The sequence below is a fragment of the Eschrichtius robustus genome, chromosome 3 (assembly GCF_028021215.1).
Source record: "Eschrichtius robustus isolate mEscRob2 chromosome 3, mEscRob2.pri, whole genome shotgun sequence".
In the NCBI taxonomy this organism is placed as follows: Eukaryota; Metazoa; Chordata; class Mammalia; order Artiodactyla; family Eschrichtiidae; genus Eschrichtius; species Eschrichtius robustus.
The window spans coordinates 39,317,985-39,342,849 of NC_090826.1; the positions used below are offsets into that span (position 1 = coordinate 39,317,985).

The window sequence follows — 24,865 nt, forward strand, 5'->3', positions numbered from 1 at the left end:
CTGGCCCCTGGAATTTAAACTTGCGAGCACAGACAATGGGCTTTGCTCTCCCGTGGGTCACATCCCAGACGCCAGCCCAGGCCCGACACCAGGAGGCTCAGTATAAAGGACCCGCGGACCGAAACAATCAATGAGCCGGCTGAGGGGCGGGGAGGACGCGAGCGCGGCCCCGCGTGGGGGACGTAGGGGCGCGGCCAACGAGCGAGCAGCGGAAGCCCGCCCCTTCCGGCCGCGGCGCGGACGCCTCGGCAGCCACGGCGGCTGGACCGCGGCTGGCACCGGCTCGGCCCGCCCCCTCTTCCGTGCCCCCCTCCCGCTCTAACGCCTGCTCGGCCGCTGTCAGCTGCATCAGCGTCCTACCGAGCCACGCCACGGTGCATGCTTCGCCGCTGCGGCCACCGGCTGCTGCACGTCCTAGGCCTTAGCTTCCCGCTGCTGACCGGCCGGCCGCTTTTCCTCTGCCCGCACCGCCTCATGAGGCCGCAGGTCGTGTTCGTCCTCGGCGGTCCCGGCGCCGGCAAGGGGACCCAGTGCGCCCGCATCGTCGAGGTGAGGCCCGGGCAGCCGGCGGCTCCCTGTGCTTGACCGGACGCCGGGCCGGCCCGTCCCGCAGCGCGCGGCTGTCCGCGACTCCCCCACGCGCCCCCCCCCCCACCGTCCCGGAGCCACGGACTACGAGTCCCGGCGACCGGCGCACCGCCGGCTTGGCGGTGGTTCGAGGGTCCGCCGGCGCGTGGTATGTCGGGACTGGTAGTCCACGTCCGCCCGCCTCGGGGGGACCCAGAAAGGAGGGGGACCGCTTGGGATCGGTTTGTTCCTGCGCCCCTCTTTCATTTCATTTTGGGGACCAAGTTCGTCTCGAGAGTGGGCTGGGAGAGGGATCCCGGGAGGGTCCGCTTCCGGGGACCCCAGCGCGCAGAGGTCAGCGTGTCGCTGGTTGTGGGGCGGCCGGAGGCGGCAGCAGCGTCGATTTGGGTTAGAGGCTGGGTGCGCCCACCGCTGCCTGAAGGGGAGACCGGTTTTTCCACCACGCCCATTCCTGCAGGCCCTCTAAACTCTGAACCGTCTACTAACTGGTCTTTATCCTAGAAAGGAGCCCCGGGCGACAGGGCGTTACTTTAGGTGTTCTGAACCCGTCCAAGTCAGTACCATCCCTGAGGCTCAGCCCGGGTTGGTGTGGTTGGAAAAAGACGTGGAGTCTGAGATCAAACTTCAACCTCTGGCCCGGCTGCCAACTTACACTTAGTCCATGGCCAAGTCACTTCCTCTCTCCGAGTCTCGGTTGTCCCCACTAGAACAGTAGAGGCTGTGCACACAGATTTAAACGCAGTATGAAATGCCTCCCAAGTCTAAAATGGTGTTACTTTTTTTTTTTTTCCCCAAAGCGTGGTAAGGTTAATGGTTCTATTCCGTTAACAATTTTCGAACAGATACGTGGTTAGCTGCAGTGTGGGTGAAAGGCTTATTGGAGAATCGGGGGAATGTTTGGGAGAGAAGGAAAACAGAAGATATCTAGAAACAGAAGAGGAGACCAGTAGTGCTGTAAAACACCAAAGAATCCTTGTGAAACTCGGTGACCAGCAAAAGTTTTGACCCAGAACTTCTAAAATAGTTTCCTCCTCTTTTCCAGGATATGGCTTTTATTACCTTTGGGATTTTACTCCTCTCCCAGGTTCATACAACCCACTCCTGTCCTATATTTTATTCTCTAAAGAGCATCCAGAAAAAGTCGGATGGTAGCATCTTCATTATGTGTTTTACAGCTGTATTTATAATTGTTGATCATTTGTAAGACTATAAGTGGAGCTAATTCAACCAAAAAATACATAAATATTTTTCTCCTTATTTTTGTTCGTTCTTTTCACTTTTTAAAAGACATGACAATTGGATAGTTTCAGGTTTTTGTTGTATATATGAAATAACTTACATGTAAATAGCATAGTAGGGGAAGGAGAAAAGACTTTATTTTTGTTTGTTTTTTGTTTTTATTTTTATTGAAGTATAGTTGATTTACAATGTTGTGTCAGTTTCAGGTGTACAGCAAAGTGAATCAGTTATACATATACATATATCCACTCTTTTTTAGATTCTTTTCCCATATAGGCCGTCACAGAGTATTGAGTTAAGTTCCCTGTACTATACAGCAGGTCCCTATTAGTTATCTGTTCTATACACAGTAGTGTGTAAATGTCAATCCCAATATCCTAATTTATCCCTCCCCCTCCCTTCCCCCCGGTAACCATAAGCTTGTTTTCTACATCTGTGACTCTATTTCTGTTTTGCAGATAAGTCCATTTGTACCATTTTATAGATTCCACATGTAAGAGATATATGATACTTGTCTTTCTCTGTCTGACTTACTTTACTCATTATGACAATCTCTAGGTCCATCCATGTTGCTACAAATGGCATTATTTCGTTCTTTGTTATGGCTGAGTAATATTCCATTGTATATATAAACCACATCTTCTTTATCCATTCCTCTGTCAAGGACATTTAGGTTGCTCCCATGTCCTGGCTATTGTAAATAGCACTGCAATGAACATTGGGGTGCATGTATCTTTTTGAATCATGGTTATCTCTAGATACATGCCCAGGAGTGGGATTGCTAGATCACATGGTAGCTCTGTTTTTACTTTTTTAAGGAACCTCCATACTGTTCTCCATAGTTACTGTACCAATTTACATTCCCACCAGCAGTGTGGGAGGGTTCCCTTTTCTCCATACCCTCTCCAGCCTTTATTGTTTGTGGATTTTTTGATGATGGCCATTATGATGTGTGTGAGGTGATACCTCACTGTAGTTTTATTTTGCATTTTTCTAATAATTAGCAATGATGTAATGATGCTTTTTAGCCATCTGTATGTCTTCTTTGGAGAAATGTCATTTAGATCATCCGCCCATTTTTTGATTGGGTTGTTTGTTTTTTTAATATTGAGCTGCAGGAGCTGTTTGTATATTTTGGAGATGAATCTGTTGTCGGTCGCTAATATTTTCTCCCATTCTGAGGGGGAAAAGACTTTACTAGAGTCAAACAGATATGGGTTCAAACCCTAACTGTTCCATTTACTATCTCTTTAGTCCCAGAGAAGTTGTTGTTTTACCTTGGGTTCCTCTGTAAGAAGGAAGAAATAATACCTGTCTGGTATGGTATTTATGAATATGAAATGAGGTAAAGTATCTGGCATGTATAGATGCAAATAATTTTTTCCTCTGTTTTAGAGTTCCTGTTCTTAATTTATGAGATTGGTTGTTTTTACTTTGAAGTGCACTGTAGTTTTACTTTTTAAAAATTGGTTTATGACTGATGTATTGGAATGTATTTAAATATTTTGTTTTTGAATCATAATGTGACTTTTAGTGTTCACACCCAAACTGATAATACCCATATTACTCCACTGGGTTAAAAATAATCTCCACATTCTGTAACTAGTATTTGTTCTTTATTCTGTTTGATAATGGTGGATAGTATTTTAAAGTTTTTTTTTTTAATTAATTAATTAATTAATTAATTTTTGGCTGTGTTGGGTCTTCGTTTCTGTGAGGGCTTTCTCTAGTTGTGGCAAGCGGGGGCCACTCTTCATCGCGGTGCGCGGGCCTCTCACTATCGTGGCCTCTCTTGTTGCGGAGCACGGGCTCCAGACGCGCAAGCTCAGTAGTTGTGGCTCACGGGCCTAGTTGCTCCGCGGCATGTGGGATCCTCCCAGCCCAGGGCTCGAACCCACGTCCCTTGCACTAGCAGGCAGACTCTCAACCACTGCGCCACCAGGAAAGCCCAATGGATAATATTTTAAACCTGTTAATTAAGAATTATAAGATTTCCATGATGAGATATGTTCTATAATGTATTATCTTATTCTTTAAGATTTCAACACTTATATGAGCTTAAATTCAACTGTTTTCTTACAATTCCAAACAGCTTATAATTCAGCAGTTGCTGTCTTCTAGTGGATTAAACAATGGAATGTCTATGGTCAGTAAAGTCAGAGGATTTTTTGTTTTGTTTCTTTTGTGAGTCTCTTGCATTTTGACTCAATGTTTTATTATACAGGCAAATGTAAGCTGAATCCCAAACGATTGTAATTTTGGGGGCTAATTTTTTTCTGTAGGGGAAAAGTTATATAAATCAAGGTTAAATTCCCCAACTATCATGCCATTACTAATTTAGCTAACAGGGTACCTGAAATGTGGCTGAATCAGAATTGTTTCTTTGGGAAGATTACATTAATTTCCAGCTCAGGCCACCAGAAGTACATCTTTGGACCCTTGCTACAGAACCTGAGAATATCTGGCCCTCTAATATCCTGGGACATTGCAGTTATGGTTGAGGGTGTCACCAGAGGGAAGCTGTTGCTTGTTTTTTTTTGTTTTTCTAGCTGTGAATTCTACCTGTGCTACTTGCTCTCCCAGACCTTGAGGAAGAAAAGGCAGATCTGATGCAGCATCTTCTGAAAGTGTTGTGAACTGGAAAGGAAAGGTTTGAGGGAGGCTTTGAGATTGAATTTTGCCCATTTAGTTGAACTGATCTTTTTCAGTTTTGTTTTATTTTCTAACTAATTTTTAAGTCTGTCTTCTCATACTCAAATTTGTTTTTGAAAATTAGCCATTTTCTAAATCAGTGCAATCAGGAGTCAAGTGCTCAGAGTGGAGTTATTATTGTGGAATAACGTGTGACTAAAAAATCATGATGGAAGATACCATGTCATTTTTGAATTTTTTTAAATTAAGCTTTATTTATATTGTTTTAGCCCAAGAAAAATTATGGTGCCATAACCTAAACTTGTCTGAAAATAACAACCACAATTTTGCATGTGTTAGCTGGGATATTTAAACCTACTCTCTTTTAAAGATGGTGAGCATTCTGCTTAAATGAACAATTATGCTAAAGTTTATATCCATGCCAAATTGCTTTCTGTAGCACCCCAGAAGCATTTTTATCATCTTGTGTTTTAACTTCCTCCAGGACCTGTATGGGTAACTTATACATTGTATCCTACCTGCTGTGCTTAGAAAGTTTTGGGTGATACTGACTTTAAGTATGTAGAAATCAGAAATTTGATTTTATTTATCTTTTTGTCTCTAGTGTTGAACATTGTACCTGACATATAGGTGCTTAATAAGTATTCTTTGAATGAATATATAGCACACCAGTTTGTCCTGAAGATGTAAAAAAATTTAAAATTCGGTCTCCAGGGGGCACCCAAGGAGCAGTTAGTACTCCCAATTTCAGGACCAGAAGTATTTGAATGAAACCTCTGTCTTACTCTGATTTCTCATGTAACACTTCAGTTTACTCTCAGTGAATAAATGGTATAGTTGTAAAAATATGATGAGCATTCTAAAATTTTTAAGCTCCTGATAACAAATCCCTAAAGCAGACTACCACTCATTAAAGAAACGAGATAGGAAGATCCACTGGACATTAAGCTTGCTTCAGAACAGGTCTTTCTCCTTTTGGTGGGATGGGCTGGAGTGAGAGATAGGTTTTTTGAGGTTTTTTGTTTTTTTTAAAGGAAAGTTTAAATTATCTGTAAAAGAGAGTCCACAGAATCCTTGACTCTCCTGAAGCACCACCCTTTCATTAAGGTAATGGTAACGTGGGATTTTTGTTGTTGTTGTTGTTAAGAATTTGGAGGAGGGGAGAATATGTTCAGATTATTTACTATTCTTACTTTTGAAAACTTCATTTTTTTCTTTGCATTTTAAGTTACAATAGTAATACATATTTGTTGGTGACCTCTAACCCTGAGGTCACCAGTATTAACTGTCTGGTATTAACTCTTTCTCAATATTTTTACAAATAAAAGTGCATATAGTTACCTTTTTTACCTCCAAATGGGATTATTCTGTTTTTTTTTTTTTTTTACTGAATGTATCATGGCTATCCTCTCAGGCCTCTACACGTAGACTTAACTCATTTTTTTTAAAATGTTTTTTCTTTTTAAATTAATTAATTAATTTATTTATGGCCGTGTTGGGTCTTCGTTTCTGTGCGAGGGCTTTCTCTAGTTGTGGCAAGTGGGGGCCACTCTTCCTCGCGGTGCGCGGGCCTCTCACTATCGTGGTCTCTCTTGTTTCGGAGCACAGGCTCCAGACGCGCAGGCTCAGTAGTTGTGGCTCACGGGCCTAGCCGCTCCGAGGCATGTGGGATCTTCCCAGACCAGGGCTCGAGCCCGTGTCCCTTGCATTGGCAGGCAGATTCCCAACCACTGTGCCACCAGGGAAGCCCTAGACTTAACTCATTTTTATTAGTAGCTGCAGAATAGTCCATAATATGGATGTTACCATAGCATAGTTGTACCATTCCCCCCATTGATGGACATTCAGGGTAGTTTTCAGGAAATTATTCTGCTATTGCAAACAGTGCTTCAATAAATTTCCTTGTAAATATAATATTGCATATGGATGCTTTTACTTTTGCAAGCAAAATTCCTAAAAGTGGGATTGCTAAGTCAGAAGATAAGTGCATTTTTAATTTTAGTTGATAATTGTTTGATTACTTTTCAAAAACATTATACTTACATTTCTATCAGCAGTTGTATGCTTTTTTTTTTTTACTAGCACTGGATGATTATCAATCATTTTAATTTTTTCAAATTTGTTAATCTCCTCTTCAAAGTTTTTCTGAGTAAATTACTCATTTTTTCCAAGAAGTCCATTAAGGTGAAAAGCATAATTAGACTTAAAAAAAAATTTCCCTTTACTTGTCGTTTATTCAGAAAACATTCTTTGAGAGCTAGGCACTGTGATAGTTGCTAAGGTGAATAAGACACAGACCCTACTGTCAAAAGTTTACAGTGAGCTGTGAAATATGGAAGTTAAACAGTGACTATGACAGGACAGAGTGGTAAGTCCTATGACAGAAATATACACACAGACCATTTAGATAAGGGACATTTAAGTTACAGCTCAGTGGGTCAGGGAAGGCTTCCTGGGGGGCAGTGATATGTATGAGCTGAATTTAGAAGGACAGTAGGAAAGAAGCAGCCAGGAGATGTGGGGGAGTGGAGAACACTTAAGCAGAGTTACCCTTGCATAGGGTAGTTGGAGGTTTCAATTCTGAGAAAAGGCTAAGGAGAGTAAACGGACACAAGTGAGATTGACCCAGAAAACACTTCCTAAATGCAAACTATTTGCTCTGTCTGTGTTGGGGGATACTGGCTTCTAGAGGTTCTCAATTTAGAGTAGAGATAGACACATACTTAATAGAATTTCATGAGAAAAGATATGAAAGATTTTTGCAAATATTAAAGTTTAACATTAAATTGTTTTAAAATTGTTTATCAGGAGTTCCCTGGTGGCCTAGTGGTTAGGATTCTGGGCTTTCACTGCCATGGCCTGGGTTCAATCCCTGGTCAGGGAACTGAGATCCCTCAAGCCGTGCAACGTGGCCAAAAAAAACAAAAAAACAAAAACTGTTTATCTTTTAGATTTGCCTCCCTAACTAGATTGTAATGTCTTCAAGGATGGGGACCCTGTCTTTTGCTCCTGTTCATTCTACTGCATGGTGTTTGAGGTGCCTACTTATCCTTCAGATCTTAGCTTAATACAGAGATTCCCAAACATTCTCAGTTCATGGTCCCCTTAGTGTCTCAGTAATTTTTTTCACAAACGCCTTAGTCCAAAATAAGTATCTAACAGTTGTATTTATTAAGTAATTGGATCCAAACAATACTTAATAAGTATTTTCTAACAACTTAGTAGCTGTTTGAAGAAACAGTACATATACATTAAAAGAAGAGGTAGCAACTTAATTTCATTCTTCTGTAACCACAGTCACTTACTAATGGGATGTAAATGCCTGTTGGCACTGCCCAGTTTCTCATACCTTGGAATCAGATTAGACGCTTCCATACTCATTTTATTTTCCACATTAATTTTCACGTGGTACTTATTTTTATCACAGCAACTGCCCACCAAAAAGTCAGCATCACAAAGATGTGTCTTTGAAAAGAATGTGCATGATCTAAAGTTGAAATTGTGAACTACCCTGAGCTGATAGTTCACATGATATCTAATAGATGTCCAGTGTTGCTCTGTTTCCCTTAAAAATGTAAACCCAGGGCACTCTTGTGAATTCGCTGCAGTGTTCCAGGGGACTTTGACATTCAGTTTGGGAACCGTGAGCTAAAAATGATTTCCTCAGTGAAACTGGCCCTCACATTTTTAGACTAGGTCAGATTTCTCTATTATGTGATCTCATAGCACTTCAAAACATCTGTCAGTTTGTTATTCTTTTGTCCTTTCAGTTTTTAATTCTGTTGTCCTTTATAACATTTATCTGTTTGTAGCTCACGTTTAATTTCATGATTATTGGATTGTCTCCCTCATTACACCATAAGCTCCATAAGGATGAGAACCTTAGACTTCTAAATTTACTCTTATATCTTCAGTGTCTAGTACAATGTCTGGCATAAATTGATGCTCAATGAACATTTGTTAAGTAGATTTTGAAGCCAGTCATACCTGGATTTCTGCCATTTAGTGAGTTATTTAAATTTTTGGCTCTTTGGTTTTCTCCCCTGAAAATTTGGGATATTAATCTACTTTACAGGGTGATTATGAGGATTAGCCAAGAGAATCCACGTAATAAAATGTCTGACACAGTGCCTACTTTGTGTCTGGTACTTCATATATGTTAGCATCTCTCTCCTTGCCTATTCTGTGCTTATCTATAAATAGTCGATGAAAGAAATATCTTGAGCAGTGTCAGTAGCTACACTTCGGTGGTCATTCTTAGTCAGTAGACTGAAGAAAAATTGATTTGCAAGGATATGAACAAATGTCGAAGTGTCATACCAGTGTATTGTCTACTAGGCAGTATGTAGAGTTCAGACTCTGGAGTTAGACTGTCTGGGTTTGAATCTTATCTTAACACCTACTATGTGTGAGATCTTAGCAAAGGTTTAGTCTCTCTTTGCCTCAATTTCCTCATCTGTAAAATGGGAACAATAATATATAGTATCTACCTCAGAGGGGTGTTGTGAGGACTAAATGAGCTAATGTATGTAAAGTACTTAGAGCAGTGCCTGGCATGTGATAATTCCTATATAAATGTTAACTATTATTTTTATTATTATCATCATCATCTTACTTTTTCTGTGTTTTCCCTCCTGCCACACCTAGCTCAACCTTCTTTTGACTTGCTTAAGATTTTTTTCCTTCCTAATTTATTCCTTTGTACTTTGGAAGCTATACAATCTGTTTTTAGTGGTTACCCTAGAAATTTTAAGCACACATATTATTTAACTTAAGTCTAATATTAATATTTTTACTCTCCCCCAAACAATACAAATACCTTAGGACACAACTCTATTTTCTATCCTGTTATTTTTTTTAGGATTTTAATTCTATATTGAGTTTTCTTTTTAATCCCCGCAAATGACCTGTTAATGTTTTATAACAAATGTTTGTTTAGAATAACTTACATACATACCATTTTCTTTACTAACCATTTATTTTTGCACCTCAGATCTTCCTTCTGAGATCATTTTCTTTCTTGAAGTATATCCTTTAGACGGTTCTTTAATCAGTATGGGCTTGTGGTTAGGAAATTTTGCTATATTCTTTACATGGTAGGTTCTTTTTTCCTAGTTCAAGCACCTAGGGTATCATCCTTCAGAGGTCCTGACTTTATGTGGAGCTCGTTGATCTGACCTCCAATCCTATTTAGGTCTCAGTCTTTGTCTCCTTTCCCCTCTCTGTGGCTGATTAAATCCTGGGGTCTAGCCCCCTGTGATTTGGGGATGGGGAAAGTCCCCAGGGCAGCCATAGCTCCAGCACTCTCTCCTCTGGATTTGTGCTTTTTTGACTTATCTGAATTTGAGTTACTCCTTTAATTTTTGGCCAGCTCAGTCATACATTAAAAAATAATAATAAAATTATATATTAATAAATATACAAATATTAGAGATTATATATATATATCCAACTACATGGGTGTGCTGTGCTGGGAGGGGTTTCTCTTTATTCATTTATTTATTTATGGCTGTGTTGGGTCTTCGGCGCACAGGCTTTCTCCAGTTGCGGCAAGCGGGAGCTGCTCTTCATTGTGGTGTGCAGGCTTCTCATTTCGGTGGTTTCTCTTGTTGCGGAGCAGGGGCTCTAAGCGCATGGGCTTCAGTAGTTGTGATTCGCGGGCTCTAGAGTGCAGGCTCAGTAGTTGTGGCACACGGGCTTAGTTGCTCCGCAGCATGTGGGATCTTCCCGGACCAGGGGTCGAACCCACGTCCTCTGCATTGGCAGGCGGATTCTTAACCACTGCACCACCAGGGAAGTCCTGGGAGGAGTTTCTCTGAATGAATGTATATATTTCACCCCCATCAAAATTAGACGCCTCTACCTAAGTCTGCCCTAGCTCAGAACACCTCTTCAATGTCAGTTCTTCCCCTTATCCTTACTCCCATTGAAATCTACTTGATTTACGTTGTTTGGATTAAAGTTTTAGTGACGGTAATCGATTAAACACCACATCCTAGTTAAGATGCTAATAGGAGAGGACTGTAGTCACGAAAGACCTCCGAAAGTCACATAGGAGTGTACAGTATTTTAATGGTTGTCCTTCTGAATTGAAATTGAGAGCATTTCAGAGAAACCACTCTAATAGTGGGACTTTTAGACTAGATAAGAGAGAAAAGGTGGAGACGGGATAACCATCTTACTCTTTGTGTCATGTTAGCTTGATCACACTGACTCTTGCTAACCTTAAAGCTAGTACTTTTAGCCCAGTTGCCATATGAGAATGTATTTATTCTAACATTTCAGTTAAATTAAGGACATTTTTCTAGACTGAACATGTGATAAGAGCATTTAGAACTTAATAGAGAACAGGTGTGACTGAACATACTGTTTGCCAACAGTTTCCTGCTGCTGGTGAACAAAGCTAACCAAACAGCACTTTGGTAAAGGAAGAAGCCCGAGTTATTACGTACCATTCTTACAAACTTTCACTTTGAGGAACTGGGTCCCAAAAAAAAACACATGTTCCATGCTTGGTTTCCATCAGTTGTCTCCAGAAGACCGGTAAGTTGGTTCCATTTATCATTAAGGTATATTCTATACCAACAAGCAATTGAATATGCTTAGTTTGGGACTCTACAAAAGACTGCTTCTTTGCTCACTTTGTGTTTGGAATTTCCATGATGTATTAGTCATTGATGTTTGCCACTGAAAAGTTCTATGTGCTTAATTTAACCTATAAGACTTTAAGTATAATTAGGTAGATAATAACATGAATTTCTGTTCTCTTGTTGTCTACTGGGAGTAAAGAGACAGTCCAGAAGATGTTTTATTGATATTATGTAATTGGGAATTGACTTGATGGTTAATTTAGGTTTTTAAATTGGAAATTTTTATTTGCTACTTATTTAATGATTATTGGGTGAGGCAAGTGGAAATGGAAATGGTGTCACAAGTGGAGAAAGGCTAGAATGAAGCAAACGAAGCAAGGATGGTCAGAATCTGGCTGAATGGTGGGTCAGATATGCCTGGCTCTGTGTGTGGATAAAGTTCCTGATCTTCTCTCCATGCTAGGATACAACAAAATGATAAAGTCCATGAACTTGGAGTCTCCTTTTTAATTTCCACCAGCAGATTCTGTCATGCGAAGGCCATAGTAGCTTGATGTCAAGACTCTGTATTTCCATGTCTGTCACCTAGGAGTTACCTCAGAGGCCCACTGTGGAATAATCGTCACTGAGAGTCAGGAGACCTGGGTTCAAGTGCCAGTTTCCTCTCTGCTAACTAGCGAGTCAGCTTATCTCAGTTTCCCCTTTCATAAAATGAGGGGTATGGAAATAGGTGGTCTTGCTAGCCCTAAAACAGTTCTGTATACTGAGACTTCATTGTTAGATAGTATTGTAATCCTGTGTAGTCACATTCAAGAGGCATGTTATCCAATCACTATGAATATGTGTATCTTCTTTGCCATTCTATGCTGTATGAATGGGAGCACCAAGGAATTGTATTTAATAAATTCCCACTGTATTTCATGTTTGCGTAGAACTTCAGAGTGATAACAAAGAATGTGTAAAGGCAGGAAAAGGAATAGTTTTTTGAAGTAGAACAATTGTGTATGTATGAATTTTTTTTAATTAAAAATATTTAAGAAATGGGACATTGGAGCCAACTTTCTTACAATATAGCATAGTAGTAGAAAGAATGTAGACTTTGAAGTCAGTTGTTGGTTCACATCTCAGTCTAACACCTATGGCTATGTTGCTTAACTTTTCTGATTCTGTTATCTTCATTTGTAAAGTGATGATAATAATGACAACTTCACTAGGTTGTTATAAAGATGAAACAGCATAATGCTTCTACAGTGTTCAGCACAGTACATGGCACTCAGTAAATTTGTAAAGGCTAGCATAATTTTAGAAAAGATCTACAGTGAAGAGATCAAAGAGTAATTTAGATTAAGGTAGTTTTGGGGAGCATTGTATTCCCATTGTTTACTACAGCATAAGGAAATGATTACCCACACTAATAAGTTTACAGATTTTTAAAAACCCAGGATGGTATTTTAGAGTTTATCAAATATGAAAGGTCTTTCTACTTAGAGAAAATGTTTGGAGTTAACTTAGATTTAAAAATCCTAGAAAGGGCAAGTGGATTTAAGGAAAAGTTTATAGTATACATGCTCTTTATATTCAAAATAGGTTACTAGTTGCCAGATGGAGCTAATGACCTAATGATTGGATAAGTTTCATAAGTTAAGCCTGTATATGTACCTTAACTGTCCTGTTATTAAAAATATGCATACTTTTACTTTTGGTTACTCTTTTAAAAAATTTTTATTTAATTTATTTGGTTGCACTGGGTCTTAGTTGCGGCTCATGGGCTCCTTAGTTGTGGCATGTGAACTCTCGGTTGTGACATGCACGTGGGATCTAGTTCCCTGACCAGGGATTGAACCTGGACCCCCTGCATTGGGAGTGCAGAGTCTTAACCACTGCACCACCAGGGAAGTCCCACTTTTGGTTACTTTTTAATTATACAAGTAGTACATATACATTATAGAAAAATTAGAAAATACAGGTGAGTAAAAAGAAGAGTGTAAAAATTACCAGTAATCTTACCATCCAGAGAAAACCACCGTTAATCAATATTTAGGGACATATTTTTCCAGAGATTTTTTTTTTTTTTTTAGTAGGCTCATACTCTGGAAACCTGCTTTTTACTTATAATAATATCACAAACATATCACCATGTTAATAAATGCACTTTTACCACATAATCTATATGATATTGTACTCTGTAGATTACATACATTATTTAATTAATTGATTCCTTGTTTTGGAAATTTTGTTTCTGATTTTTTCAGAAGTTGTATTCTGTGTTTTTTAAAAAATACTTGGAGATATAATTTATATACCATACAACTCATCCATTTAAAGCATAGAATTCGGGACTTCCCTGGTGGCACAGTGGTTGGGAATCCGCCTGCCAATGCAGGGGACACGGGTTCGAGCCCTGGTCTCGGAAGATCCTACATGCTGCGGAGCAACTAAGCCTGTGCACCACAGCTACTGAGCCTGCGCTCTAGAGCCCGCGAGCCACAACTACTGAAGCCCGTGTGCCACAACTACTGAAGCCCGCGTGCCTAGAGCCCGTGCTCCGCAACAGGAGAAGCCACCGCAGTGAGAAGCCCACGCACTGCAACGAAGAATAGCCCCCACTTGCCACACTAGAGAAAGCCCGCGCGCAACAGTGAAGACCCAACACAGCCAAAAATTAATAAATAAATTTATTAAAAAGAAATAAAATTTAAAAAGCATAGAATTCAGTGTTTTTGGTATATTATGTTATTTATTTTTTTAACTTTGGTAAAATATATCGTGAAATTTACCATTTTAACCACTTTAAGTGTACAATTCAGTGGCATTAATTGCATTTACAACGTTTTGCGACCATCACCACGATTTCTAAAACTTTTTCATCAATTATTGGCAATAATTTCCCATTCTTCCCTTCCCCCAGCCCCTAGTAACCTCTAATCTACTTTTTGCCTCTGAATTTGCCTATTTTAGGTACTTCATGTAAGTGGAATCATACATTTGTCCTTTTTTTTTTTTTATGGCTTATTTCACTTAGCATAGTGTTTTCAAGTTTCATCCATGTTAGCATGTATCAGAACTTCATTCCTTTTTATGGCTGAATAATATTTCGTTGTATGTATTTATTACATTTTGTTTATCCATTCATCTGTTGTTGGATAAGGGCTGCTTCCACCTTTCCGCTATTGTGAGTAATGCTGCAGTGAACACTGGCATACGAGCATCTGTTTGAGTCTTTTGGGTATAGAGCTAGGAGTGAAATTGCTGGATCATATAATAATTCTGACTTGTTGAGGAACTGCCAAACTCTTTTCCACAACAGCTGTACCATTTTACATTTCTACCCGTGATGTGTGGTTTCTTTATCCTCACCAACACTTATCATTTTATGTTTGTTTGTTTGATTATAACCACCCTACAAGGTGTGCAGTGGTATCGCATTGTGGTTTTGATTTGCGTTTCCCTAATGACTAGTGCTATGAGCATCTTTCATGTCTCACATGTCCTTTTTTTTTTTTTTTTTTTTTTTTAAATTACCATCCTGAAGGGTGCACTGGCATCTCATTATGGTTTTGATTTGCATTTCCCTGATGACTAATAAGGAACTTTTCCATACTGGCCATCTGTATATCTTCTCTGGAGAAGTGTCTGATTGATTGATTGATCGATTGATTGATGTATGTATGTATGTATGTATGTATGTATGTATGGCTGTGTTGGGTCTTCGTTTCTGTGCGAGGGCTTTCTCTAGTTGCGGCAAGTGGGGGCCACTCTTCATCGCAGTGCGCGGGCCTCTCACTATCGCGGCCTCTCTTGTTGCGGAACACAGGCTCCAGACGCGCAGCCTCAGCAATTGTGGCTCACGGGCCTAGTCGCTCCGCGGCATGTGGGATCTTCCCAGACCAGGGCTCGAACCCATGTCCCTTGCATTGGCAGGCAGATTCTCAACCACTGCGCCACCAGGGAATCCCCGAGAAATATCTGTTTGAATCCTTTGTCCTTTTTTTTTCCCCCCAGAATATTGCATTTAAAAAATTGTCTTTTGCAATTTTTAAAATTGGGTTATTAATCTTTTTATTGCTAAGTTGTAAAGTTTTAAAAATATATTTTTGGTACAAGTCCCTTATCCAGATATATGATTTGTAAATATTTTCTCCCATCCTGTGGGTTGTCTTTTCATTTTCTTGGTAGTGTCCTTGGAAGCACAGAAGTTTTAAATTTTGATGAGGTCTGATATCTTGCACTTTAGAACGTACAGTATGCTTTCTCTTGCCTGTGGTGCAGAGATTAAAAGATTGATAAAGTGAGGCCAGAACCGTAAAAGAGGTATAACTGCTAAGTGTATTGTGCCTGGGACTGAGAGTTGAGGGTGGAAGAGAGAGGAGATAGTGGTAGATGGAAAGGAAGAGTGGGGGCAACAGATTCTTGTTACTTCCTTGACTGATTCCAGGGCATAATCGGGTCCAAGTTAAGTCAGGCTAGAGAGGTGGGAGAGGTTGTCCATTTTGCAAAATGGTTTCCAGCATTCTTCCTGTTGTGTAGTCATGGCAGGAAAGAAAGTTTTCCATAAAAATTTCCCATAAGCTTACCACTTTTTAGGACATTTCCTTTGTGTGAAGAAGTTAGATTCTAATCAAGAACCAGTAATCCCTTATGTCCTGTTCTACATTATATAAATGGGTACAGTTGTCTCTGGTCAACATTGAATCCCAGGCTGGGCTAGGATTTGATGGCTATACCATCAAAAATGTATATTCTTAGACTGACTTTAATTTTAGGTTGAGAAAAATGTAATCATGAAGGTAAATTTTATACCAAAAAATTTTAGAAACATATACTATTTTTTAAAGCCAAATATTGATTTTCCTCACACTTTCTCCTATTAGCACAGGTTGATGGACTAAAAATGAAGATGATTCTTTGTTGTTTAAGCTAGATTAATTTTCTCTTTTTAAAAAAAAATCATGAGAGTGGTTGGCACAATAAAGTTCTGAAAGTGCTCCAAGGGGTCATTCTGGAGACTAGAAATAGTGTGGGTACATTGTCTGTCATGGAGGTGTCATTTCCAGAACATCTTGCTTATAATTTTGAACTCTAGTGTCTAGAGTAAGGCTTCACTGAAATATGTTTCCTTTTAAACTTTTGCTCCTGTGCGTTTTGGATCCTCTCAACTGAGTGTGTCTCTAAATTTCCATCTGTTTCTAGGCTATAAAACTGGACTGTTTTCTGTCTCCTTCTATAACTCTTGACTTCATGCCCATGCAGTGTGTTTCAGTGTTGCTGTATTATACTTTTGTTTCTCCTTTGTTTAAGGAATGGATCACTTTCCAGAGAAATTTTTATCTAAACATTTGAATTGATTTTTGCTGCTATTCTCTACAGTGATTTAGTTTTAAATTTTAAAAAAGTTTGTGATTGTGCAGGTACTGTTTTTCTTTTTTCTTGAACTTAGATAATGTTTTTTATGTAGGGATTTTTATTCCTAATGTGAGGCAGTTCATTTTGGTGTTCTCTTAGGATTTAATCTTAATAAAACACTTAAATCAACAATCTTACTTTGTGATGCCGTATAAAAAAATAATAATAAATTAAATTAAATTTTAAGAAAAACCAAGTCTTTGTGATATTTGCCATGTAGAGATGTGTGGATAGAATATATGCTTTTTTAAATTAAAAATTTAGTAAGTTTATATACATGTACATTGAGATTCAAACAATTCAAAAGTACATAAAGTAAAGAGTGAAAGTTCTCCTTAACCTTAGCCTACTCTTTTTTTTTTTTTGGTTGCTTTGGGTCTTCATTGCTGTGCACGGGCTTTCTCTAGTTGCGGTGAGCAGGGGCTACTCTTCGTTGCGGTGCACAGGCTTCTCATTGCAGTGGCTTCTCTTGTTGTGGAGCGCAGGCTCTAGGCGCGCAGGTTTCAGGAGTTGTGGCACACGGGCTCTACAGCACAGGCTCTGTAGTGGCGCACGGGCTTAGTTGCTCTGCCGCATGTGGGATCTTCCCGGACCAGGGATGGAACCCGTGTCCCCTGCATTGGCAGGCAGATTCTTAACCACTGCGCCGCCAGGGAAGTCCCAGCCTACTCTCCTTATGTAATCACCTACCAACGTTTTTGTGTGTGGCTCTCTGGTCCTCTTTTGATGTATTTATACATAGATAAAAATGCACGCACACAAACATTGCCTATTGTTATTTTTTTGCTTAACAGTATATCTTGGATAGCTTTCCATATCAGAACATGCAGATAGCTCAACTCCATTCATAATATATACAGTAATCTTATTTAGCTATTCATATATTTTTGGACATTTAGATTTTCTGTTTACAGATGATGCTGACATAAACATTCATTACATATGTCTTCGTGCACATGTGCAACTATTTCAGTAGCACAGCTCCTAGAAATGGAATTACTGAGCCAAAGGGTATGCAAACTTAAATTTTGTTAAACTCTGCCAAATTGCCCTCTAAAAAGGCTGAACCAATTTACACTCCCACAAACTGTCAGGATGCTGGTTCTTCCCCACCCCCACCCTTGCCATAGCCAGATATAAGTCTTTATTTTAACCAATCTGATGGGTGAAAAATGAAATCACATTGCTTTAATTTGCATTTTCATGATTACCAGTAAGGTTGAGCATATATTCTTTTCTCTGAATTGTTTTTTCTTTGCCCATTTTTGTATTGAGCTTTTTTCTTTGTTAGTAGGATCTCTTTGTGTATAATGTATATTACCCTGTCACCTTTGTATGGTGAAAATATTTTCTCCCAAGCTGTTGCTTGTCATTTGGTTGTATCTGTGATAAGTTTTTATTGTTTATGTGGTCAAACATAAATCTTAGCTGTTTTGGTTCTTGTTTTGGAGTGTCTTTCTCTATCTCAAGATTATCTTCCCCTGGTACTATCCTAGGGTTGTTTTTTGTTGTTTTTTTTGTTTTTGTTTTTTGCTTATATTGTGTTGTTTTAGAACTCTAATTTACCTGGAATTTAGTTTTGCATATGATATGATGCAAGAGTCTAATTTTTTTTCAGATGGGTAGCCGGTTGCATAGTATCATTTATTAAATAGTTCATCTTTTCCCCATTGATTTTTAGATGATGACTCTATCACTTATTGAATTCCCATTTATACTTGGGTCTGTTTCTGGACTCTGTTGAATTTCATTTTTCCGTTTGTCTATTTTTATACCAGTATCATTCTGTTTTAATTACTGTAGCTTTATAATATTTTATGCCACCTGGTAGGACAAGTTCCCATTTGTAGTTGTTAATATTATTTTCGAATTTGGTCATTCTCTCACATTTACCCTTCCTGATAAACTTGAGAATCAACTCATCAAGTTTCATTAAAAAATAAATAATCCCAGGTGAAGTTTGATTGCGGATGCAATCAATTTATAGATTAATTTGTGGAAAATTTAAATATTTACAGTATCGAATGTTTCTATCCAGGAACATAGAATGCCTTCTTTTTATGATACTGATTTTAAGTGTTTCTAGTTTCTTCTTATAATTCTTACATATTAGTTTTAGATTTATCCCTAAATTTAAGTTTTTAGTACTGTTTTGAATAGGATTTTTTAAATTGAGGTACAGTTGACTTGAATAGGATCTTTTAAAATGTATATTTTCTAATTAGCCATTGCTAATTGTTTGGAAGGCTATTGATCTGTTTGTTTATAAGAAGATAGTAAGCAAGATAGATACATTCTTGTTCTCATAAAATTTTTAATGTACTCAAATACATCTGTGATGCCAATTTTTGGAGCCTGGGTGTTTGAGGGTATTTTCATAGTGAATTGCATTTTCATGTATCATATTTTCCTTGTTCTATAGTTATTCTTTGACTTCACTCCTTTATTGCTATGTAATTAGTAGTTTAGCCACTGATTATCTTGGACTTTGCTCCAGGAATAGCCTATATGAGTTAGTCTAACTCCTCCCTGACCCGTCTGAGTGCTCTCATAGTAGGTCTTGAATCTAGTAGCGTAGACCACGTTTTTAGGAGTATGTTCTTCATACTTCTAGTTTTAACAGCTAATAATGATATTTGGCTGTGGCTGATAGTGTAATGTAGTATAGATATGATTTCTGGTAATATAGATATTATTTCTGTTTTACAGATGAAGAAACTGAAATCTAAAAAAGGGTAAATAAATTTCCTAGAGTCACACTGGATTGTGACAGAGTTTAGTTATAAAACCTTATCTCAAATTATTAGTTCAGTGTTCTAAGTATGTGACTTCATGCAAGGTTCTTATGTTCTTCTGATCCTTGCTGAAGCCTATGTGTTTCTCTAAATGCATTTCTCCATTTGTTTGTTAATGTTGCAGGTGCTCAAATTTTATGTTTGCATATGTTACTGAATTCAGAGTTTGTTATCCTTTGCACATTTTTCTCAAGTGTTGATTGGTAAATCCAAATAAATTCTAGTTCTTAAAGAGAACCCAAGCTATTAAAATGTTGTGGTTATTTTGTAGTGAGGCTCTTTACAAATTGTATTCCCAAGTAGTTGTATTTCTTAGGGTGACTTTCTTACTTTTGGTATTCCCTGGGTAAATGGTATTCTCGTTTTAATGTTACTTACCTTTTTTTTAAAAAAAAGTACAGTTGGTACTGTACTGCTTAGTGTTTAAGAAACCTCTCTTTCATAAAGTGAATAGAGGCTAGAGATTCGTTTGAGTGGTTTGATGTATATCCTCTGAGTGTTCTCACAGGAATCGAATTAACTGAATTCTAGGCTCTTAGACCACCTGCAGCAGTATTTGTGTTGTAGTGATATGAGTGTGTTGCTTGTACGCTCTGCAGTGACTATAAGAATTGATCATTTAATTAACAAGATGAGATGAGTGTTTCTTAAGATTAACAAGACCTCTGTGCCTATCCATTCATGTTGGAAATTTTCAAATTATTGCCTGTGAGCTCCTGGAATCCCTGGAGGCTTCTGGGCCTCATCTTCATCTTTGACTATTTTCCATCCCTTTCTGTTATAGGGAATGTGGATTGATTCAGAATGGCTGAGATGAATTAAAAGAAGTAAAAATACTGGAAATGACCAACTGGAATGAAATTGGAGTGTGAAAATTCCAATTCACAGTTGCTATAGGGGCCATTTGGTATGTAAAACAGATGCCAAAATCCTCAATATTCTGAGAAGTCTTCTGCAAAATGTTAGAGGGTTATTGAGGCCTTACACAAATGAGAAAACAGTCTATTTCATGGCTTCTAAATCACCCTTTCTTTTCTTATTTATTTATTTATTTTTGGCTGTGTTGGGTCTTCGTTTCTGTGCGAGGGCTTTCTCTAGTTGCGGCAAGCGGGGGTCACTCTTCATCGTGGTGCGCGGGCCTTTCACTGTCGCGGCCTTTCTTGTTGCGGGGCACGGGCTCCAGACGCGCAGGCTCAGTAGTTGTGGCTCACGGGCCTAGTTGCTCCGCGGCATGTGGGATCTTCCCAGACCAGGGCTCGAACCCGTGTCCCCTGCATTGGCAGGCAGATTCTCAACCACTGTGCCACCAGGGAAGCCCCTAAATCACCCCTTTAAGTTTTACTTATTGTTCTACCTTCTTGTCATTGCCTCTGAAGAATCACCTCTTCCCCAAGCAGACAGTGCTGGTAAAGACTGAATTCCTTAGGAAAAGTTAATGCAAATATGAAAAATTGACTTTATTAATTAATAGTAGGGCTCAAGTCACTGTAAATATGTAAGTCATTATTGCATCCTTTGTGAATATAACCTATTTATTTCCCCCAAATTAGCACATTGCCTGGCACTTTATAGGAACTTAATAAATATTTATGGATTTAAAATAAGTTCCATGTATTGCCTGAATTAAGGTTTTCTTACATGAAGAGCAAAACATTGAGGAAAATAAAATAGTGCTGTAATTGTCTGCAGTTGAATGGATTATATCCCTCCTCTTTTCTCCTTTGCAGGATATAAGCTTTTAAACTATCACTCTTTAATTAGAGAAAGAAATATGCTTCATGTTAATTTGGAGTCTGTCTGCTAAAGATTTTGCCTAAGAAAAGATTTAGCTTGTTTTATAACTTTCATAGTTTATAGTTAATATGTAGATTTGTAATTAAATAGGCATGGTCAAACGCGATGTACACATTTGGAAATACAATGAGGGTGGACTAAAAATGAGATTGGAAATCAGCTAGCAATTTAAGTCAGATATTATATTTAACCTTTCTCCCACTGTCTTCTTTCCTTCCTATACCTCCTTTCCTCCTTCCTTCCTCTTTTCCCTACCCCTTCCCTTTCTCTCTCTCCGTCCACTCCCGTTCCTCCCTCCTTCCCTCCCTCCCTTCCTTTCTTTCTTTCTTTCTAACCTCTGTAAAATGGTGATTGTAAGAAAAATCCTTTTTCTAACACTCTGTGGGTAAAACTGGAAGGAACCCTAAACAGTTCACCAATTTTAAGCATCTGGGCACTGTACAGCAGTTCTTACAGTCAAAAGTAAGCTCTCCAAGACTGGCAGATAATGTTACTGGAAAGTGCTTATCAGACATCTCAGAGTAATCGGAAAAAGTTCTGTTGGAAATGCCTTTTGAAGTAAATGATAGCCTTACATGAAGTGTTGCTGGGATGCTGTAAGCTCTAAAGCTATTGTTTGCAACAGTGCCAAACTGGTGAGTCTGGATGGCTCCAGATAGCATTTCCAGGTGTTATGCTGAAGGTGCATTGTTGACAGTACATAATCAGAATTAGATTTTTAAGGTTCACTAATCTTACAGGGAATGCAAAGTAACTTAGTCTTAGATGCTTCATAGATGTGTCAGCTATTTAAAGGACACCAATAGTTTTAATTCAGTTGCTTTAAAAATATATTTGTATCTGCTATCTCTGCTGTGTTCCCTCTATGTAGCTCAAGGCTCAGTAGCAGTCCAATGGCACTTTCTAATTGCCATACTCACAGGAGGAGGTGCCTGGCATGTGGATCTCCTCTGCCCCCAAGGACTTGCCATTTACGCATCATTTGTACCTTGAACTCTTTTTTTTGCTATTGTTTTGGTTTTGATTCTTTTTGTTGTTGTTTTTATTCACATAGAACGACATTACCTAAATTTAGAAAGGAAGAAAGAGAATTGCTAAGAAGGGAGAGAAGTTATCAAGATGATTTGAGATTTGATACCGTAAAATTGTCAACATTTGCTTAGTTGTAGTAACACAGTGCTGTTCTGTACTTGTTGAGAATATGGTGCATTTTTCCTCCCTCCAAATCTTAGTGTCTAATTCACAGAAGTTATTGAGTTGTTTTTCAACTTCTTAAAGGAGAAAATGAAAGTAAAAAAATTTAGACGGTTACTCTAAATGAATTGAATTTATACATTTGTCACTAGAAAACTACTATTTTTAGCTGAATAGTGGCTTGTAATTGTAGTTATTATAGTTTATAGTGTTTATAATTTGCTCTGGTTTAAATGTTGGTCGTAAGACTGTAATTAGTGACCCACTAGATTTTAATTGCTAGGAAATTTCAGAGAATGTGAAAAAGTTTGGGTTAAGCCTGGGAAATATCCATTCTTGCTTTCCTCAGAATTGGCATCAGTGACTACTTCATGACAGCAGAATGCTTTGAAAACGTGCTCTTTAAAGTTTAGCTATTATTAAATACCATAATAACTAGTGTGTAAGTGATAGTTGCTTTTTTGTTGTAGAAACTCTGTGGTAAGAGGAAAGCTTCAGCAAAATCCTTAAGAAAAATATAGTATAAAAAAGTAACTGGTAAATAGAGTATTTTAAAAAATGGAATGTGGATGAGAAGTAGAAAGACATATAGATTTGGCATGGTTATATTTATTTAAATTCCTTATCTCCTTGGACTTTGCAGATAAGGTGGTTTTCTGTGTAATTTTAAAAAAACATATCATTTGTACACTTCTACAATTTACAACTAGTCTCTCTTTTAAAAAAGTGATACGCCAAAACCCACTGTAATGTAATGTAAGCTTGGAAATTTGAGCTCTTCAATGTCAGGAAACAAACAGTGTGTGTACTAATTTCTAAATTACTAGCTGGGTTTCTAAATGTATACGTTGTTCATACAGCCAAGGCAATCTGTACAGAGCAATCTGTACTGTTGGTGTTTCACTGAGCGTTTGCCATTGTTTAGTACTGTTTGTCTCTGCATTTATTCAATATTACCATATGCTATAATCTCTAGACCAGATGAGAGCATCCAGCAAGCATAGACTTCCAAGCAGGAGCCAGAGTAAGCAGTGGAAAATGAAGCTGCTGTAAAATTTTGTGGACAGCCGTTGCAAAATGCTTTCTGAAAATTGTGCATAGTAAATGGGAAAGTAGGTCACATCTTGTTTTTTATAAAGTCTTTTCCATATCCATACCCGTCTTTCAAAAGTTTATACTTGGTGATAAAAGTAGGCATTTAAAAATGGTGTGGTGTGAAAATAATTTTAAAATAACAATTTAAATAATTAAGTACTTTTGTACTTATTTCCATTTTCTGTAAATGATGGGAATGTTTTTAAAAGCCTATTACAACAACTAAATACACTTTTGATCATTTCTTTTAATGCAAGGAGCTGTATGCCTAAGAGAGACATGAGTGATACTGTGGTTTTTGTTTATTCTCCTCAAACTTTATATCCAATTTTAGTCAGCAAATAAACTATTTAGTTTGTTTTTCTTTGCTGACTACCTTATTGTTGGCTTACTTTAGTAAACAAGAACAAGTTTAGCCAGCAATTTTTAGAGATAGAAAAGGAGTAAAGAATGGCTTCTGCAATCTAAAAAAAAAAAAGAGAGAGAGAGAAAACTCACTGTAGCCTCAGTAATTGAGAGTTAAGTTTTGTAAAATGTGCAATTGAAACATTCTATTTTGGAAGGAGGGGTGGGAGTGTGGGCTGCCTCAAATCTTAACATTGAAATTAAAGATAAAATTTAAGTTATCAAATATTTATGGTACACTTACTATGAATGAGATAAAAACCCATTTAGGGAATCGTAAAAATTTGGGATGAGATGATTGTTTTAATTGAACATTGAATATAGATCTCAGTATCCTGATATTTGAGAGTAAAAATAATCTATTTTATTATTCTGAAAATTATTATTATGAAAATAGATTTTATAGTTCTTTTGATTTAATAAAAGGGAACATGCTAGTTCATGTGGAGGAAGAAGCTTTTCAGTATTCATAATTGTCTCTTAGATCCGTATTGTTTTCTCATTCCAACCACGGGGAAGTGGCAGAATAACACTATAACATCTTATGTGACTTAGTTCAACTATTACCCTATACCCTGACCTAATACATCATTTGTAAATCCTTAATAATAATGACCATCACAATTGTAATACTACTATACTCCTGACCTTTCACAGTGTATTCATATCTGTTATCTCACTTAAGTCCTTTGATTGGTCTCTCTGTCAAAACCTTTAAAGCCGGACTTCCCTGGTGGCACAGCGGTCAAGAATCCGCCTGCCAATGCAGGGGACACGAGTTCGAGCCCTGATCCGGGAAGATCCCACATGCCTCGGAGCAACTAAGCCCATGCGCCGCAACTGCTGAGCCTGTGCTCTAGAGCCCGTGAGCCACAACTACTGAGCCTGCGTGCCACAACTACTTAAGCCCATGCGCTCTAGGGCCTGTGCTCTGCAACAGAGAGAAGCCACTGCAGTGAGAAGCCCACACACTGCAACAAAGAGTAGCCCCCACTCGCCACAACTAGAGAAAGCCCACGCACAGCCATGTGAAGACCCAACACAGCCAAAAATAAATAAATAAATTTATTTAAAAAAAAAAAAAACCTTTAAAGTGAATACATATATATA

The 24,865-nt window shown here is 38.3% G+C and overlaps 1 protein-coding gene across 2 annotated transcripts in view; it reads left to right on the forward strand.

The window, feature by feature from the left end:
- The first annotated feature begins 214 nt into the window (after positions 1-214).
- CMPK1 (cytidine/uridine monophosphate kinase 1) overlaps positions 215-24,865 on the forward strand; it is a 33,212-nt gene continuing 8,561 nt past the window's right edge. The window contains exon 1 of one of the 2 annotated variants that reach the window (XM_068539842.1): positions 215-549. In XM_068539842.1, coding sequence (XP_068395943.1) covers positions 379-549 — 171 coding nt within the window. In that variant the 5' untranslated portion in view covers positions 215-378. The remainder of the gene's footprint in view (positions 550-24,865) is intronic. The other variant, XM_068539841.1, reaches the window with a different exon arrangement.